Source organism: Podarcis melisellensis, assembly GCF_964234715.1.
Source record: "Podarcis melisellensis genome assembly, chromosome: 3".
In the NCBI taxonomy this organism is placed as follows: Eukaryota; Metazoa; Chordata; class Lepidosauria; order Squamata; family Lacertidae; genus Podarcis; species Podarcis melisellensis.
The window spans coordinates 3,952,588-3,970,887 of NC_138530.1; the positions used below are offsets into that span (position 1 = coordinate 3,952,588).

General features: G+C 50.3%; 1 protein-coding gene across 1 annotated transcript in view; it reads right to left on the bottom strand.

The window, feature by feature from the left end:
- The window catches only part of ADCY3 (adenylate cyclase 3), a 102,238-nt gene that overhangs the window by 3,265 nt on the left and 80,673 nt on the right, over positions 1-18,300 (bottom strand). The window contains exons 14-18 of the mRNA XM_081903767.1: positions 13,345-13,607; positions 4,837-4,918; positions 4,148-4,306; positions 2,958-3,104; positions 616-735 (exon numbers count right to left, since the gene is read on the bottom strand). Coding sequence (XP_081759893.1) covers positions 616-735; positions 2,958-3,104; positions 4,148-4,306; positions 4,837-4,918; positions 13,345-13,607 — 771 coding nt within the window. The remainder of the gene's footprint in view (positions 1-615; positions 736-2,957; positions 3,105-4,147; positions 4,307-4,836; positions 4,919-13,344; positions 13,608-18,300) is intronic.

An 18,300-nucleotide genomic window follows, 5' to 3' on the forward strand; every position in this document is an offset into this window, starting at 1 on the left:
AATGGTCAAGTCTCTCTCATTCAGGCTCTACAGAAGGATTTGACATGCTGCAGTGCTTGTTACACAAACCTAGTGGGCCGGATTCAGGAGTTCCCCTGGTTATTGTAAAAAGGTAAAGGTAAAGGACCCCTGGGATAGTTAAGTCCAGTCCAAGGCGACTATGGGGTTGCAGCACTTGTCTCTCTTTCAGGCTGTGGGAGACGGTATTTGTCCACAGACAGTTTTCTGGGTCATGCAGCCAACAGGACTAAACCGCTTCTGGTGCAACAGAGCACTCTGACAGAAACCAGAGCGCACGGAAACACCATTTACCTTCCCGCCACAGTGGTACCTATTTATCTACTTGCACTGGTGTGCTTTCAAACTCCTAGGTAGGCAGGAGCTGGGACAGAGCAACGGGAGCTCACCCCATCGCGGGGATTCGAACCGCCCACCTTCTGATCAGGGAGCCCAAGAGGCTCAGTGGTTTAGACCAGTCCCCTGGTTATTGTAACCTTTGCTAATATGGTGCCTTCTGGATGTTTTAGACTGCAACTCTCATCAGCTGTTGAAATAAGCTTTTCTATTCACTTCCTCCCCATAGCTGTGCAAACTATCCCCTTCTCTTTCGTTTACCTTAACAGCATTGTTGTAGCCATTGGTGTTGACGTCGGGGGTCACTCCAGAAGCTGCCATGTAGGTGCTGCCAATGGTTTTGATCTTGGTGATGCACCGGAACTGAGGGTCATCCAGGAGCTGTGGGAATCAAGGGACAAAAAGCACACGCACACCCAAAAAAAATCATGATTACTATAGAGATCAGCAAACCAGATAGCGGTTGCCGTAGAGTTGGTTGGGAACAATGGCACTCTAGGGCCGGTCTGCCCTCCTTCTTGGCTAATGATCCCCTTCCCTTGATGGAGGGGCAGATACACATATTCCCCACCAAGCAAATAATGCACCGCCCCACTCCAGCAAGAACATAGTGCACCAGGTGCATGCGCAAAGGGTCTGGGACCCAGGCCTCATGAGAAACAGTGGAGGAAGTTGGGAATGTTTAGACTGGGGAAGAGAAGAGCGAGAGGTGATATAATAATAATAATAATAATAATAATAATAATAATAATAATAATAATAATTTTTTATTATTTATACCCCGCCCTCCCCAGCCAAGGCCGGGCTCAGAGCGGCTTACAAGCAATAATAAAAACAAGATGAATGATTACAACTTAAAAACAAAAATAAAATACATTAAAATAATGGAACATTAAAATATTAAAATGTAGCCTCATCGCAGGAGGAGAAGGAAAAGAAAGGGAAAAAAAGAGAGGGAGGGAATCAAATTGGCTCCAAGCCAAAGGCCAGGCGGAACAACTCTGTCTTACAGGCCCTGCGGAAAGAAATCAGATCCTGCAGGGCCCTGGTCTCATGAGGCAGAGCGTTCCACCAGGCCGGGGCCAGTGTTGAAAAGGCCCTGGCTCTGGTTGAAGCCAATCTAACTTCTTTAGGGCCTGGGACCACTAGGGTGTTGTTATTTATGGACCTTGAGGCTCTCCGTGGGGCATACCAGGAGAGGCGGTCCCGTAGGTACGAGGGTCCTAGGCCGTGAAGGGCTTTAAAGGTCAAAAGCAGCACCTTAAATCTGACCCTGTACTCCACCAGGAGCCAGTGCAGCTTGAAAAGCACTGGGTGAATATGCTCCCATGGCAGAGACCCCGTGAGGAGCCTCGCTGCAGCATTCTGCACCCACTGGAGTTTCTGGGACAGCTTCAAGGGCAGCCCCTCATAGAGCGAATTACAGTAGTCAAGCCTGGAGATGACCGTCGCATGGATCACTGTGGCCAGGTCGGGGCAGGAAAGGTAAGGGACCAACTGCTTGATGCGGCGAAGGTGGAAAAATGTTGCCTTGGCTGTTGCTGTAACCTGCGCCTCCATGGAAAGGGAGGCGTCAAGGATTACACCCAAACTCTTAACGGAAGGCAATGAGGTGAGAGCCACCTTCAAATACCTAAACGGTTCTCCCATGGAAGAGGGAGCCAGTTTGTTTTCTGCTGCTCCAGAGGGGAGGGACTTGAACCAACGGATTCAAATGGCAAGAAAAGAGATTCTGGCTAAGCAATGGGGGGTGGCGCGGTTATTGGTTTATTTTTGTTCAATTATGTACAGTGGTACCTCGGTTCTCAAACGTAATCCATCCCAGAAGGTCCGAAATGTTCGAAAACCGAGGTGCAAAGGGCTGTCAACATATTCAATTGAGAAAATTGAAAAACACGCAGGAGAAGCTGTTCAACTTTTGAGGAGCGTTGGAAAACAGAAGCATTTACTTCCGGGTTTTTGGCATTCGGGTTCCAAAACGTTCGTCAATGGAGACGTTTGAGAACCGAAGTACCACTGTATTTTGTGTTTTTTTAATGGTCTATGTTGCGAACGGCCCTAAGATCTACGGATGAAGGGCAGTATATAAATTTAATAAATAATAATTAATGTTGGTAATAATAATAATAAATAATAATAATAATAATAAAAAGGAAGAACTTTCTGACAGGAAAAGCTGTTCAACAGGGAGACGGACTCCCTCAGAAGGCAGTGGACTCTCCTTGGAGGTTTTTAAGCAGCGCTTGTACGGCCATTTGTCACAGACACTTTAGCTTAGATTTCAGCATTGTAGGGGGTTGGTCTGGATGACCTTTGGGGGGTCCCCTTCCAACTCTACAATTCTATGGTTCCATGATGGATCATCAGCCCAAGGAAATGCTGCTGGTTTGCTGCATTAGTTTTTGTACCCTACAGAACCATAGAACTGAAGAGTTACATACTTACTGGTTCTTTGGAATTGTAAAGTTTCTTAGCAGGAATGCCATAAAGGAAAACACAAGCTAAGATATTCAAGACCACATCATACAATTCCTCCCTTTCTGGACTCCCTTACAGCAAACTGGCCAACCAGCCGCCTTGGCTGCTGGTCGGGGGCGACTCACCGCGTCGAAATCCGAGATGATCTCGTTGAGAAAGCGCAGGCACTCGATCCCACCATTGTTGATGCTCTCCTCTGTGTAGAAGTCAGCAAAGTTGGGGAGTGACGCAAACATGACGCCAATCTCATCGTAAGACTGGCTGTATAGCTCCTGAAAAGGAGGGCAAGGAAGGAGGAGAGGAAGGAAGCAGAAACAGAGTCCAGGATCTTGCGGCCAATTTGGGTGTTACCATTAGTGGATATAGCAGACAATGAGAATACCCTACACTTTGGAAGTCCTGCTTAAAATCTGTATGAGCTCCTGGAGGACACAGATCTGACCAGTGGTGAAATCTGCAAATAAACTCATTGGATGCTGAGATTTTTGGCAGGGATAAGGATGAATGAGATCTGTAATCGTTTCTTTAATAAATAATAATAATATTTTATTCATATCCCGCCCTCCCCAGCTGAAGCTGGGCTCAGAGCAGCTAACAACAATAAAAGTAACACAGCATTCTAAAACCAATTCATTCTAAAATCAACTCCAAATCAAATTAAATTAATAGCAACCATTGGGCTAGAGTTCTGTGAGGATTACCAAAGGAGGGGGTCAGACTGTGCCTTGGCCAAAGGCCTGGTGGAACAGCTCTGTCTTGCAGGCCCTGCAGGAAGATGTCAAGTCCCGTAGGGCCCTAGTCTCTTGTGACAGAGCGTTCCACCAGATTGGGGCCACAGCCGAAAAAGCCCTGGCTCTGGTTGAGGCCAGCCTAACCTCCCTGTGGCCTGTAAGGTCCTCCATGGGACATACCAGGAGAGGCGGTCCCGTAGGTAGGTAATACAGTGTTTCCCAAACCTAGGTCTAGCTGTTTTTGGACTACAATACCCATCGTCCCTCATCACTGGTATTGCCAGTTAAGGATGATGGGAGTTGTAGTCAAAAAACAGCTGGAGACCCAAGTTTGGGAAACGCTGCTTTAATAGCTGAAGACCACAGCTGGATGAGGCCGAGGGCAACAAACAGCCAGATGGTTTTTTGGGAATCTGAAATCAACCTATGAACACAGGAAGCTCCAAATGCCGCAGCATTTATCTATCTAGCCCAAAACCATCCGTTGTGGCTGGTGAAAGCTCTCCCTGGTCTCTGACACAGAGACAGCCTTAACTACCCTTTCCCAGCCTGATCCTTCAAGCTGCTCGCCTTCTGATGCTCACCTCGTCCCGCTTCTTGGAGCCAAGGAAGTGTCGTGCGACGTGCTCTGGCAGCATGTTGGTGACCAAGGCCTCGTTCCAGCGCCTCATCTCATAGACACGCTCCTTCTGGTCGTGAACGTCTATCTTCCACAGGAATAAAGTCCTGGCCAGCCTCTCCACCTGCCAAAGAGTCATCCCAGGAAGGCCTCAAATAAACGTGGGGTGTCCGATCTCGGTTGCGCCTTAAGATACCTTAACAAGGACACTGTGCCACTATAGTTAGATGATCCAAAGCTACGCTTGTGTCGGGTACTTTTGCATTTGGAAAATATACTAGTTTCTGGGCCAGCCTGTGGGGCAGAGAGCAGCTTTGACCCCTGGCAGATGAGTGCCACTGTTTCCATGGGAAATGGTTCCCCAACACAACTGAGTAAAATCTGCCCATCATCCTTCATGCTCTGGAAGGACATGAATGAACATGGAGAAGTAGTTTGCATATGAGAGCAGCAAGGGTATCTTGCCAGTTGTTGTTGGAATACAACTCCCAGCATTCCCAATCCTTTGGCCATGCTGCTGAGGCTGATGGGAGTTGAAGTCCAGGAACATCTGGACTCTATACACACCCCAAGGGGACATCATTGCTTATGTTCTGTTGCTGCTGTCATGGACCTTCAGATTCTGGGAGTGAGAGAGACCGGCAGGCTACTCACATGGCGCGAGAAATAGTAGAAGCTGAGCATCATCACTAAGATCATCGCTGTCATTGAATATTTGGACGGAATCAGTGAGGACCTGCAGAGCAAAGCAAAATTAGTGATGGCCACACAGTGGGAGGCTGATGTGCACCTCCAGCAAAACCAAATCACTATGGTATAAACCTGGGGTGTCCAACAGGTTGATCGCGATCTAGTGTTTGTTCCCTGTGAGGTTTTGGTCGATCACGGTCGATCACTGGCCCCCTTCCAGCCTCGCCCTCCATTGTTGGAGAACCGAGGCTGTTTCCCCCCCAGCGATCCTTTGGTGAGTTCCTGTTTCTCTTTGACCCCAATATAATGTAAAAACGTTGTGCCCCCCCCTCCCAAAGCTAAGAAACGTATGCCTCCCGAACCCCCTAAAACTGGGCTTTTCCCCTCCCCTCAAAAAGCTCATCAACTTTGACCTGAACCCCTAAAAAATGGGGGTAGATCACTGTCAGTTTTTACTTCTGTGAGTGGATCGCAGTCTCTTGGAAGCTGGCCACCCCTGGTATAAACCAAACAATACCCCTGCATGGAGAAAGCCACTCTTTGGGAGAAGGCTAGATTAGTCCCTTTCCCCTTGATGTGCTAGTTTTCTACACAGATGGATTTATGTAGGATTTAGAAATATTTCATTTCACTTTTAATTTGTACACCACCTTTAGAAGGTAAGCTAAAAGACCACTGGACATTAAATCTAGTCCAAGGTGACTATGGGGTTGGGACGCTCATCTCACTTTCAAGCCGAGGGAGCCGGCATTTGTCCACCGACAGCTTTCCGGGTCATGTGGCCAGCAGGACTGAACCGCTTCTGGCGCAACAGAACACTGTGACGGAAACCAGAGCGCACGGAAATCCCGTTTACCTTCCCGCTAGAGAGGTACCTATTTATCTACTTGCACTTTGACATGCTTTTGAACTGCTAGGTTGGCAGGAGCTGGGACAGAGCAACGGGAGCTCACCCCGTCACGGGGATTTGAACCGCCAACCTTCTGATTGGCAAGCCCAAGAGGCTCAGTGGTTTAGACCACAGAGTGTCCCATATTGCTATACACAAGGTGGCAGCAACAAAATATACAATATACAACAAAGAACACACATCTTGTAACAATCTGATCCAATACAAAATGTCATAATGAAACCTAACTTTAAAATGGAATGACTTATACCAAATAAAGTAATAGTCAATAATCTAGTAGAATATAACAGTACCCAATAAAAGTAACTCTCAAAACATCAGCAAATAGTAATTGAACTGGAATTCACTCTTAACAATTACAATAAATAATCACTAAACTGTGATCAACAAAAATAACTGCAAGTCACAGTGCCTAAAATACCATTATACATACAAACCCATGTAAAAGGATCATATTCATAGTGGTTTAAGAACACCCTATGATTTTCATTTTTGCGAATAATAGCTTTGCAGCAGTTTTTCCAATATGAACCATGCCAACCTGCAGGCTTAAGTCACAGAACACAGGAAGATCTTAGTGGTGTGGGTTGGTTGGTGGTTTTTTTAAGAACTGTGCTCTTCCACATAGTGAGATCTTCCATTCCTGCCTCCCCACCACCCCCCTAGGGATGTTGGGATTCCATTCCTCCTGTTGCTGCAGACATGGGATTGTTGCGTGCCACATGTCTGTTTACATTCCAGCACAGATTGCTGGCGTAAGCGGAACGTCCACTCTGTACAGCTGTTGTTTTTATGCTGTCCGAGAAGATGGCAAGGAGAGACAACACGTTTCCTTGTCCTGATTTATGTAAAATAAATGCGTAGTTTTAGTATGTATCTGTCAGGGTTTCAGGGAGAGAAGAGCAGATGAGGGAGGAGACAGAGAGCGAGGGGGAAGAATCCCAGAGAGACGAGGAGGAGGATGACAATGACCAAAGGTCGTCCATGAGTCTGTCCAGTGAGTCAGAGGACTCCCAAAAGGGAGCCCCCCTGGTCAGACCAAGGGGAGCCCAAGGGGGAAGCAGTCAGGAGCAGGGGAGCGAAGGGAAAGCCCCCAGTGGGAGTTGGAGATTGGGGCCGGTTTCTCCGCTGGAACGGAGTGAAGGGGGTGGAGTTACCAGTGTGTCAGAGGGAGCAGAGCAGGAAGGAGACAGGGGAAGGAGGTCGGGGCAAGACGTTCTGCCGGAAGGGGCGGAGAGTAGCACCGGGAGCAGTGTAGCGGTCGAGAGGAAGGTCAGAAGCAACGTACGCGCGCCAAGTTCAAATGTGGAGGCGCGCGGAAGTGAGGAGAGCCCTGGGGAGGAGCCCGGCCCCAAAGCACGAAGGAGGGGGGAACAGGCGTCAGAGGATTCAGCCTCTGGTGAGTCCCGGCGGGAGGGAACCCAGGGGGGCAGAAAGACCCTGCGGAAGAGGAAGGAGAGGAAGAGGTGGTCCAGCACAAACCTCTTAAACTGGTGCAGGGGCGGCACTGATTCAGAGGGGACTGCAGCGGTCTGATGTCACAGACGTAGAGCCACGGAGATGGAATGTAAAAGCAGCAATGTTCTTCAATAAAGACTCTTGTAAATAAACTGGATTGGACTTAGGTCTCTTGTGAGCTGGGACCACGGGTGGCTCTGACAGTAAGTCCCCTCTCACAGAACGCAAATTTTTTTTTTGCAAAGCTCACCAACGGTAGCAGCCATGAGTGCGGAGGAACAGCTGCAAGCGCTGGGGAAGCAGGTTACCGAACTCACAGCTGCAGTCATTGCATCTCAAAAGAAGAATGACGAACTGGAGAAGCGCTGCCAGGACCTGCAAACAAGGTGGGAGCATGCAAGCAGGGCAGGGTTCCCGGGATCCAGATCGGAGGGAGTTGGACTTGGACGGCGGGGGGGCACCCTAGTCACCCACTTCGATGGGAACCTGAAGCACTACCCTAGTTTCAGGGCAGACGTCTTGTATGCACTGCATTTGCTTCGCAATGATTTTAAAGATGAGGAAGAGAAAGTGGGATTTATAATTTCGCATTTGCATGGGGAAGCCAGAGCTTGGTTGCGCAATTTGTGGCGCGAAGATGGCCCTGCCCGCCGAGACTCTGATGAATTTATTAAAGCGATGGATGCCTGTTTCCAGTCATCTGTGGACCTGGATATTGCGCGTAAAGAGATGCATGGGCTGCGGCAAGGCAAAGCCACAGTACGTCAGTATCATTCCAGATTCTTCGCATTATTAACTGTGTTAGGCTGGGAAAAGCACAGCAAACCAGTGAGAGATCTGTTCTGGGAAGGTCTTAGCGGCCCCATCAAGGATGAGCTTGCCAGGGGAGACAGACCCCAGACCCTAGAAGACGTGGTGCAAAGGGCTCTTGCGATAGGAGTAAGACACGAGGGACGCCCTTGGCACGATGGGGAAGGACCCCAGACACGTGCACCAGCAAGGACACCCCCTTTTATCCCCAGGGACTTTGGCCAGGCGCACCCCTCGCCCTTGGGGAGGCAGGGAGAAGAGCCGATGGAAATTGGTGGTGCTAGGGCTCAGACACCAGCCAGAGCCCCGGTTTCCGGTGCAGTAAAGGCGAAGCCTCCTAGAGGGACCAGGAAATGTTACATTTGTGACAGTGCACAGCATATGGCGAAAGAGTGCCCCCAGAGGCTCCAGAAGCACACTGCAGCTCTAGCAACAGTGGCAGCAGAAGTGATGCAAGGAGAGCAACCTCAGGGAAACGACAGTGCCTGGCTGGAAGCGGAGCTGCTGGGGCTCAGCCAGGCGGATCTGTAGAGCAGTCCCCAGCGCCTTTGCAACGCACAGACCCTTTACCACCCAAGCCAGCAGTGCAGCTCACTGCAACGCTTCAGTTGCCGAATGGAACCACCCTGGAAGTTCCCATCACGATCGATTCAGGGAGCAATGCGGATTTTGTGGGGATGCAATTTGTCAAGCAGCATCGCATAGCGCTTCTGCCCGCAACAACGCCTCTGAACGTAGTTACGGTGGATGGCAGGAAATTGCTAGGGGGGCAAGTTGTGCAACAGACGCCTCCCATGGTGATGCAGATTGGAAATCATCGAGAAGTCATTAGCTTCAATGTCACCCACCTGTCAGACACGCCCATAGTATTAGGCATGAGTTGGCTGGAGAGGCACAGTCCCGCTGTAGCGTGGTACCAGCGGCAGATCACCTTCTGCTCATCGTATTGTGCTCAACATTGCATCCAGTCCAACCAGGAGGAGGGGGCTGAGCAGCAGCTGCAACTTGGCATGGTGCAGGCAGTGCCTCGCAAGTACGAAGGATTCTTGGAGGTTTTCTGCGAGAAAGAAGCTGACAAGTTGCCGCCTCACAGGCCTTACGACTGTGCGATCGACCTGGTGCCGGGGGCGCAGCTGCCGACTGCAAAGCTGTATTCCATGTCTGAGGACGAGATGCAAGAGCTCAGAGAGTTCATAGAGCATAATTTGAAGCGCGGTTTCATCCGGGAATCCAAAGCAGTGGAGGGCAGTCCTGTTTTCTTTGTGAAGAAGAAAGACACGCCCCAAAAAAGACTCATTGTGGACTACCGGTTCATAAACAGACTGACTAAGCCCAAGGCCTTTCCCATGCCCAAGATTGACGACCTCCTAGCGACCGTTAGGAAGGGGAAGATCTTCACCAAGTTGGATTTGCGTGGAGCGTACCTCATCCGCATCCGGAAGGGCGATGAGTGGAAGACTGCCATGTTCACGCCTCTGGGCACGTATGAATACAGAGTTATGCCGTTTGGTCTCCAAAATGGCTCCCACGTTTTCCAAGCCTTTATGCATCACGTGCTGGCGGGACTCCTCTACAAGAAGTGTGTGTGTTTTCTCGACGACATCCTGATTTTCTCGGAATCTCCGGAAGCTCACGAGAAAGACGTAAAGGAGGTCCTGCAGAGACTGCGGGAGCACAGGCTCTACGCCAAGTTGGAGAAGTGCCAGTTTGATGTGACGGAGGTGGATTTCCTCGGCTACAAGCTGTCCGACGAGGGGCTGGCCATGGACAGCGTCAAGGTCCGAGCGGTGTTGGACTGGAAGAGCCCACGCAATCGGAAGGAAGTCCAGAGATTCATCGGGTTTGCCAATTTCTATCGCAAATTCATCAAAGGTTTTGCAAAGGAGACGGCAGCAATCACGGACACCCTCAGTTCCAAGAAGAAGAAGTTCGCTTGGACAGAACAGGCGGAGCGCTCTTTTCGGAAGCTTAAAAGCCTCTTCGCTTCCGAAGAGCAGCTGCTGCACGTGAATCCCGGCAGGCCCATGCAGGTAGAAACCGACGCGTCCGACAGAGCGGTTGGAGCCGTCCTTCTGCAAGAAGATCCGCAAGGGAATTGGAGACCTGGTGCCTTTTACTCCCGGAAGCTCAGCAAGATGGAGCAGAACTACACCATATGGGACAGGGAACTGTTGGCCATTCACGCAGCTTTCAAAGCGTGGTGACACTTCCTCATAGGAGCCAAGCACACAGTGCAGGTCCGCACGGATCACAAGAACTTAGAGTATTGGCGAACAGCGAAGCTGCAGAGCCAAAGACACATGCGCTGGGCAGAATTCTTCGCGGATTTCGACTTCAGAATAGAATACATCCCGGGGGATTCCAATGTTATAGCCGATGCGCTCTCCAGGAAACCACAATATCTTGAGGAGACAGCACCAATAGCAGCTAAGCACATTTTTGCACCGCAGGCGTGGGCGTGCGCTGCCATCGCAGTCGACCTGGATGCGGTGCGACGCGCGTTGCAAGTGGATCAGTTTGCACAATCCAAGATGGAGGAGCTGCGCAGGGGTTCACAGAGAGACGATGAGTTCCAGTTACGAGACGGGCTCTTGACTCGCAAAGGTGCTCTCTACGTACCAAGCGACGAGCTCCGCGCAAAGGTTCTGCAGCAGTTGCACGACGCCCCCAGTGCGGGCCACTTCGGCAAGGAGAAGACAATAGAATTAGTGGCCAGGGACTTTTGGTGGCCCCAGATGCGGGGAGAGGTGGCGGATTACGTCGCCAGGTGTGACACCTGTCAGAGGTCCAAACCAGTACACCAGAAGCCAGCGGGATTGCTGGAACCGCTGGAGACGCCGCAGCAACCGTGGGAGAGGGTAGCCCTAGACTTTGTTACTGATCTGCCCAGCTCCAGGGGCAAGACGGCGGTACTGGTGGTTGTGGACCTGTTCACCAAGATGGCGCATTTCATTCCTTGTGCCAAGGTGGCGACGGCAGAACAGACCGCCAAACTGTCCTGTCCGACAGGGGGCGCCAATTTGTTTCCAATTTTTGGCAGAAGCTTCTAGGTATCCTGCACGTCAAGATCAACCTAGCGTCGGCGAGACATCCACAGACCAACGGCCAAGCAGAGAGGGTCAACGCGATCATGCAGCAGTACCTGAGATGTTACGCCAATCAGCGACCCGCAGCGTGGGTGGACTACCTGCCGATGGCTGAGTTTGCCTACAACAACACGAAGCACGCATCGACGGGGGTGACGCCGTTCTTCGCGAACAATGGCCGTCATCCCAGAACCTTTCCGAGGCTCGTAGAAACGGGAGAGGGGGTACCACAAGAGGCCGACCAGTTCGCAGCAGAGTTGCAAGAGGTACACGAGGAGCTGCGGAGACATTTGGAGCTGGCCAAACAAGCCTATAAGGTGCAGGCGGACAAACACAGAAGGGCGGGAGAAGACATCCAGGTGGGGGACTGGGTATGGTTAGCGGCCCAAGCGATGCCAGCCAAATCATTAGCCAAAAAGAAGCTAGGACACAGGCAGCTAGGGCCATACCAAGTTGATGCTAGGAACAATCCTGTAGCGTTTCGCCTGGCCCTCCCAGAAGGATCCAGAGTGCACCCGGTCTTTCATGGGTCGGTGCTCACTCCCTACAAGGCCCCGCACAGGTTTCAGGAGTCAGAAACAGTACCAGACCCACGCAAAGAGTCACCCAAGAGGGGGGGGGTCGCCTAGGGCCGAACTGCTCAACGAGGTCACAGAGATCCTGGAAATTGGAAACAAGCTGGGGGGCAGAGGGAGTTGAATACTTTCTCGCCAGAGAGGGCACCCCAGCCAGTGCCAATAGTTGGGTGCCGGGCTACGCGTTAGACGAACCCCTTTTGAAAGATGAGTTCCATGCACTTTTCCCACATAGACCCATGCCAGCTGAGTATTTTGATGACTGGCTCTTTACGCCCACATTGTCAGATAGCACGTTCAGGGGCTTCTCTTCCACCGAGGAAGGAACGGCAGAATCGAGCCCGCCCAGAGGATCGTGTTCGGGAGTGGACACACTACCCTCGGATTGGTGGGAGGAGCAACCAGAGGAGGACTGGCGTAAGAGGTGGGTGAAGTTGCCTTGGCGGGCAGCACCAGACGAAGTAGCAATGGAAGAGGAGACTGAGAATGCTTTGGGTGAAGAACCCGAGTTCGAACACACATACACAGAACTGCCAGCAGAGAACATTGACGTAGACGACCTGTATCCAGAATCTACCCCCGAAGAGCCGCAGCTCCCACAACCTGCACCCGACGGGCGGGAGGGGGGAAGGGGGGGCTTCGAGGGGGGGATGGATGTCAGGGTTTCAGGGAGAGAAGAGCAGATGAGGGAGGAGACAGAGAGCGAGGGGGAAGAATCCCAGAGAGACGAGGAGGAGGATGACAATGACCAAAGGTCGTCCATGAGTCTGTCCAGTGAGTCAGAGGACTCCCAAAAGGGAGCCCCCCTGGTCAGACCAAGGGGAGCCCAAGGGGGAAGCAGTCAGGAGCAGGGGAGCGAAGGGAAAGCCCCCAGTGGGAGTTGGAGATTGGGGCCGGTTTCTCCGCCGGAACGGAGTGAAGGGGGTGGAGTTACCAGTGTGTCAGAGGGAGCAGAGCAGGAAGGAGACAGGGGAAGGAGGTCGGGGCAAGACGTTCTGCCGGAAGGGGCGGAGAGTAGCACCGGGAGCAGTGTAGCGGTCGAGAGGAAGGTCAGAAGCAACGTACGCGCGCCAAGTTCAAATGTGGAGGCGCGCGGAAGTGAGGAGAGCCCTGGGGAGGAGCCCGGCCCCAAAGCACGAAGGAGGGGGGAACAGGCGTCAGAGGATTCAGCCTCTGGTGAGTCCCGGCGGGAGGGAACCCAGGGGGGCAGAAAGACCCTGCGGAAGAGGAAGGAGAGGAAGAGGTGGTCCAGCACAAACCTCTTAAACTGGTGCAGGGGCGGCACTGATTCAGAGGGGACTGCAGCGGTCTGATGTCACAGACGTAGAGCCACGGAGATGGAATGTAAAAGCAGCAATGTTCTTCAATAAAGACTCTTGTAAATAAACTGGATTGGACTTAGGTCTCTTGTGAGCTGGGACCACGGGTGGCTCTGACAGTATCTACAGCCTCAAACCTCTTCTCTCGTGCAGTATACACTGCTGAGTAAGTGTGCTCAAGTCTGCAAGCTTGAGTCGCTGATATACATCGGAGCAGAGGTTGATGAATCTTCGCAGCGGCAAGGCGGAGAGGGACTGAGCCAGCTGGCCTTTCGACCCCGAGATGCCAACACCCCTGACCCCGGGGGGCTTACCTGCTCTCTTGGAATCGTTCCTCATCATATTTGTCAAAGATGTGCTCCCAGGCCACGATGTTGACCACTCCCACCGAACCGGTAATCATGAGCATCAGTGTGAGCTTGACCATGTGGCTGACTTGCACCAGCATGATGGTCGCGATGAGCGCCAATACGGTGATGTAGCTGTAGTACTTGGGGTTCTCCACGCAGCCCCCGTCTAGCAGCGCCTGCATCGTGCTGTTGTAAAAGGTGTCTTTGTAATACTGCTGGCAGCTGAGCTGCAGAGGCAGAAACAGCAGATTAGGGTTGGGCGGTATCTGGTTTTCAACATCACGATATATCACCAGCTAACTATCATGATATAATGGTATATCACAGTCTGAAACAAGGATGGAGCTTGTTTTCAACATCACGATATATCGCCAGCTGGCCATTGTGATATACTGGTACTGGAAATAAGGATGGAGCTTGTTTTCAACATCACGATATATCACCAGCTAAACATCGTGATATACTGGTATATCGTAATGTCTGAAATAAGGATGGAGCTGGTTTTCAACATCACAATTTATCACCAGCTAAACATCGTGATAGGCCAGTATATCACAATGGATGGAGCTGGTTTTCGACATTCTGATATATCTCCAGCTGAGCATCGCGATATATTGGTATATCACGATGTCTAAAATAGGGACGGTGCTATATAGAGGCATGGGCTGGCTTCACGGTTTTCCCCACATTGTGATTTTTGCAACACACACACAAACCATGATTCACAATATATTGCCGGTTCAAAAATCACGAAACCAATACTGTATCACGATATGGACTTCAAACTGGTTTTGGGTGATATAGCAATATATCACCCAGCCCTACGGCAGTTGAGTTATTGCTGCTGTTATTGTTGCTCCTTTATTTATGTCCTGCTTTTCCTCCAGAACTGGGACTCGAGGCAGCTTGCAACGTTTTCAAACCAACACAGATAAAACACACATAGCTAAAAACTTAACAGAAGGTTGTTGTTTAGAAGTAATGAAACTATCTATGGAATTAAAACGTATCTATCAAAAGAAATCAGTTCCCCAAAGCCTGCCAAAATAAAACCATCTTCATCAGACACAACAGAAACTGGTGCTTGTTCTGTTTCAGCCACTGACCTTCCTCACCTGCCCAGTCTCTGGCAAAGGAAAGCATTCATCTCAGAGAGAACGATGGATCGCACTCAGTAAGTTTGTCGAAATTATCACTTTAATTCTTCCTGCTGGGAAACTTGTGGGTGGAGTAGCTGGCTTTTAGGAGAACTAGATGATTCTTCTTACACTCTTCCAGGTATTCTTGCTTTCTTAAAAATCTACCCATTCACCCACCTCCTTCCTTAGTGCTATAATTCTTATAAATAAACTCTTCCCGCTGAATTTGCACAAGCCAACCCATTGGAAACAGATTTCTCAGGGAGATTTGTTTTAAGATCCCTAGCCACCAGAGGGTGAAAAAGAGTCACAACACTGTCATTCTGAGGGCTGAGGAAAAAAATATGATGGTTTTCTCTCGGATCACAACATTTAAATCAACATCATGCCACTTTAAGCAGTCACGACTTTCCCACCACCCCCAAAGGATTCTGGGAGATGTAGTCGGTTAAAGGAGCGGAGAGTTGTTCCTCTCACAGAGCTACAATTCCCAGAGTGGTTTAACAACCAATCCCTCTTCTTGGGGAACTTTGGGAAGTGTATCTCTAAGAAGGCGAAATGGGTCTCCCAGCATTCATCAAAAGATCTCGGAAGAAGCCCAAGGTCTGGTTGAAGAGGAACATCGTCGCATGGCGCCTAAAGGTGTTCAGTGGTACCTCTGGGTGCAAACGGGATCCGTTCCGGAGCCCCATTCGCAATCTGAGTAGAACATAACAAGTGACTGCCACGTTACGGGCCATGTTTCGCCGCTTCTGCGCATGCGCATGACGTCATTTTGAGCATTTGCGCATGCATGAGCAGCAAAACCTGGAAGTAACGCGTTCCATTACTTCCAGGTCACCACGGAGTGTAACTTAAAAACGCTCAACCTGAAGCATATTCAACCCGAGGTATGACTGTATCATGAAAGCACCTGGGAAACCTCCCTGGGGAGAGCATCCCACAAGCAGGGAGCCACCACAGAAAACGTTCTTGTGTTGCTGCCCTCCAGACCCCTCACAGAGGAGGGACACAAAGAAGGGCCTTAGGTGATGGTTTCAGGGTCCGGGACACTTGCTCTTCCAACCCCTCACCCAATCTCTCTCTCCCCGTCCATTTCGCCCAGCTACTACGATCGTTCACCATCTCTGTCAACCACACATTAACGGTGGGGGGGGGGGTAGAGTGTGCTCAGATGCACTGAGATTTCCTTGTGTTAACAGAGAAATCTGAGGGCTCCCTTGGACAAAAACCAAGGACACCAGCCCATAATACCAGAGCAAAACAGCAGCCAGTAGGCTTGGTCTTTATTGAAGACTGTCACGACAGGACTCCCACCTGCCACCAGGTGGAACAAAATGGAAGCCCCGAACAAAAGAGCACCAAACTTTTATTAGCTGCTAATCCCCATGTTACACCCCCCCCCAAACTACATCACTCATACATCATGGTTACATCATGAGAGGTCTGGTGGCAGTAATCTGATCATCCTGGACCCTGCCCCATGGTTCTCCTTGCCCTCCACCAAACACCCATCAAGTGTAACAAAAAAAATATATATTTACATTTCCCTGTTTCCCAGCCAAGTTCATCACACCCTTTTGTCTTCATCTGGGTTTGTTATTTCTGGAATGGCTACCTGTCTGGCACTCAGTTACCAGGATGCCAGGAATTATCACTCAGGCAGAGGGGCTGCTGAGTAGCTGAGCTCACATGTCTATATGAATTTCTGAAGTTTTCCCAGTGAGCCAGTACACAGATACATTTATCAGTGATTTCTTCCATTTGGTATCTTGCAGCAAAGGCCCTTTGAATTGATAGGAAGAAACTGTGATGAAGTGTTTTGTGGGGACAAATCACAAAAGTCACAAAAGTGATTGTGCTGGTTTTGGTAGTGGGCTGCATGTGCATGATATCTGCTGGAGGGGCAACCCCCCCCCCAACCTATATATAAATCCCTGCAACACTTGTGTTGTGTTTTCCTCTTTCTTTCTTTCTTTCTTTCTTTCTTTCTTTCTTTCTTTCTTTCTTTCTTTCTTTCTTTCTTTCTTTGCAAAGAGAGATCAGAGCTCCCTCGATCCCCATCAATCCACCCCAGGGCACGCAAAGGCTTTCTTAAAGCTCTTCAAGGTCTCCCAGCGTGTAAATGGCAGCGCCTCCGTATCAGCCGCGTCAGCCGGGAAGGGTTCAAGGTCTGGCCAATTATTAACAGGTTCTAAAAATAAACCGGCCGCAGCTGGCCTTCTGCTAATTTCCCTTAATGATCTGCACTGCACAGCTCTGCAAACCAGAAGCGGGAGAGTTCACAGGGATGTCAGGAAAAAGAGGGAGGGGAGGGCGTGATGGGGAGACTTCGGGCCCATGAGGGCTCCCTCCCCAATGGACCCTCTGCGCGTTCAGGGCTAGAGTCGAGGTGGCACAGAGTTCCCCACAGAAGAGAAGAAATAAAGGAAACTCAAATGGCCTTCCGATTTTCCATCGGCCGGTTACGTTTAAAAAAAGCTATTTAAGACATTCACATGCATCTTCTCCACTTTCTGTTTAGCAATATTTCTTTTGAAACTGTAGCAGGAACCCCCCCAGCCCAATCATTCTGTTTGTATAAACTTCACACACACACACTCACTCACACACTACATACGCCACATTTCTGTTATAAATTCATAGAAAATCAACCATACATTGGATTTGCACTGTTCCATTTTTATTTTTACTCCATATGACAAGAACTAACAAAGGGGGGTGACTTAGTCCTGGTCAGCCATAATCCCTTCACTGTCTCAGCACATACACAGAAGCCCTGCCCATGCCAACCCTGATGATCCCAGACAGAAGACAATCAAGATCACAAAGAACTTGCATATGGGAGTGGATTCAGCATGGACTGAAACAAAGGACAATGATCAGATCTTCCCTCTGGGAGCAGGAAACTGCAAACTCCCCTTTGTCTCCTGAAGTGACTGGGGGGGGGGGGAGGGAGGAACCAGCCAGGTGACAAGACACTCAGGTTACCACCAACTCCTCCCTCAGCCCCTCCTTTCTGTAATGTATGCCTCCCTCAACCCCTCCTTTCTGTAATGTATGCATGATGTCTCTGGGGGTGGGCTTGATCTAGAGGAGGGGAATTTCAAAAGTTTTTATAAGAGCTTGCACACTATTCTTCTGGGTCTTTCCTCTCTCCTGCAAGTGAGGGGAATACCCTGTTGCAACAGTTCAATAAAGGCCAAGCCTACAGGCTGCTGTTTTGCTCCAAGTTATCCTGGTTGGTGTCTTTGTTTTGTCCAAGGGAGCCCTCGGATTTTTCCTGTAACAAAACCAAGTGTCTCAAAACCATGCATTTCCTTTTCCCACGAAAAGGCAACCCAGTGCCCTCCAGATGTTTTGTGGTCCAAATCACCTGGAAGTCACCCAGGTGGGGACAGCTGTCCTGGTAGCACAGATGCCCATTACAGTGGACGCTCGGGTTGCGAACATTATCCGTGCGGGATGCATGTTCGCAATCCGCAGCTTTCACAACCCGCAGCGGCACGTCTGTGCACACGCATGGGTTGCGATTCGGCGCTTCTGCGCATGCGCGACCCCCGAAACCTGGAAGTAACCTGTTCCGGTACTTCCGGGTTTCGGCAGGTCTGTAACCCAAATAAAACGCAACCTGAAGCATCTGAAACCCGAGGTATGTCCAACTGCAGTCAGAAAGCTGCCAGTAGGCGTGTGGCCGCCACCCTAGGACACAACGCTTTTAGCATAATGCCATATTTTGGAAACAACCACACTGGCTTGCCTTCAGTGCTAAGCGAGACAT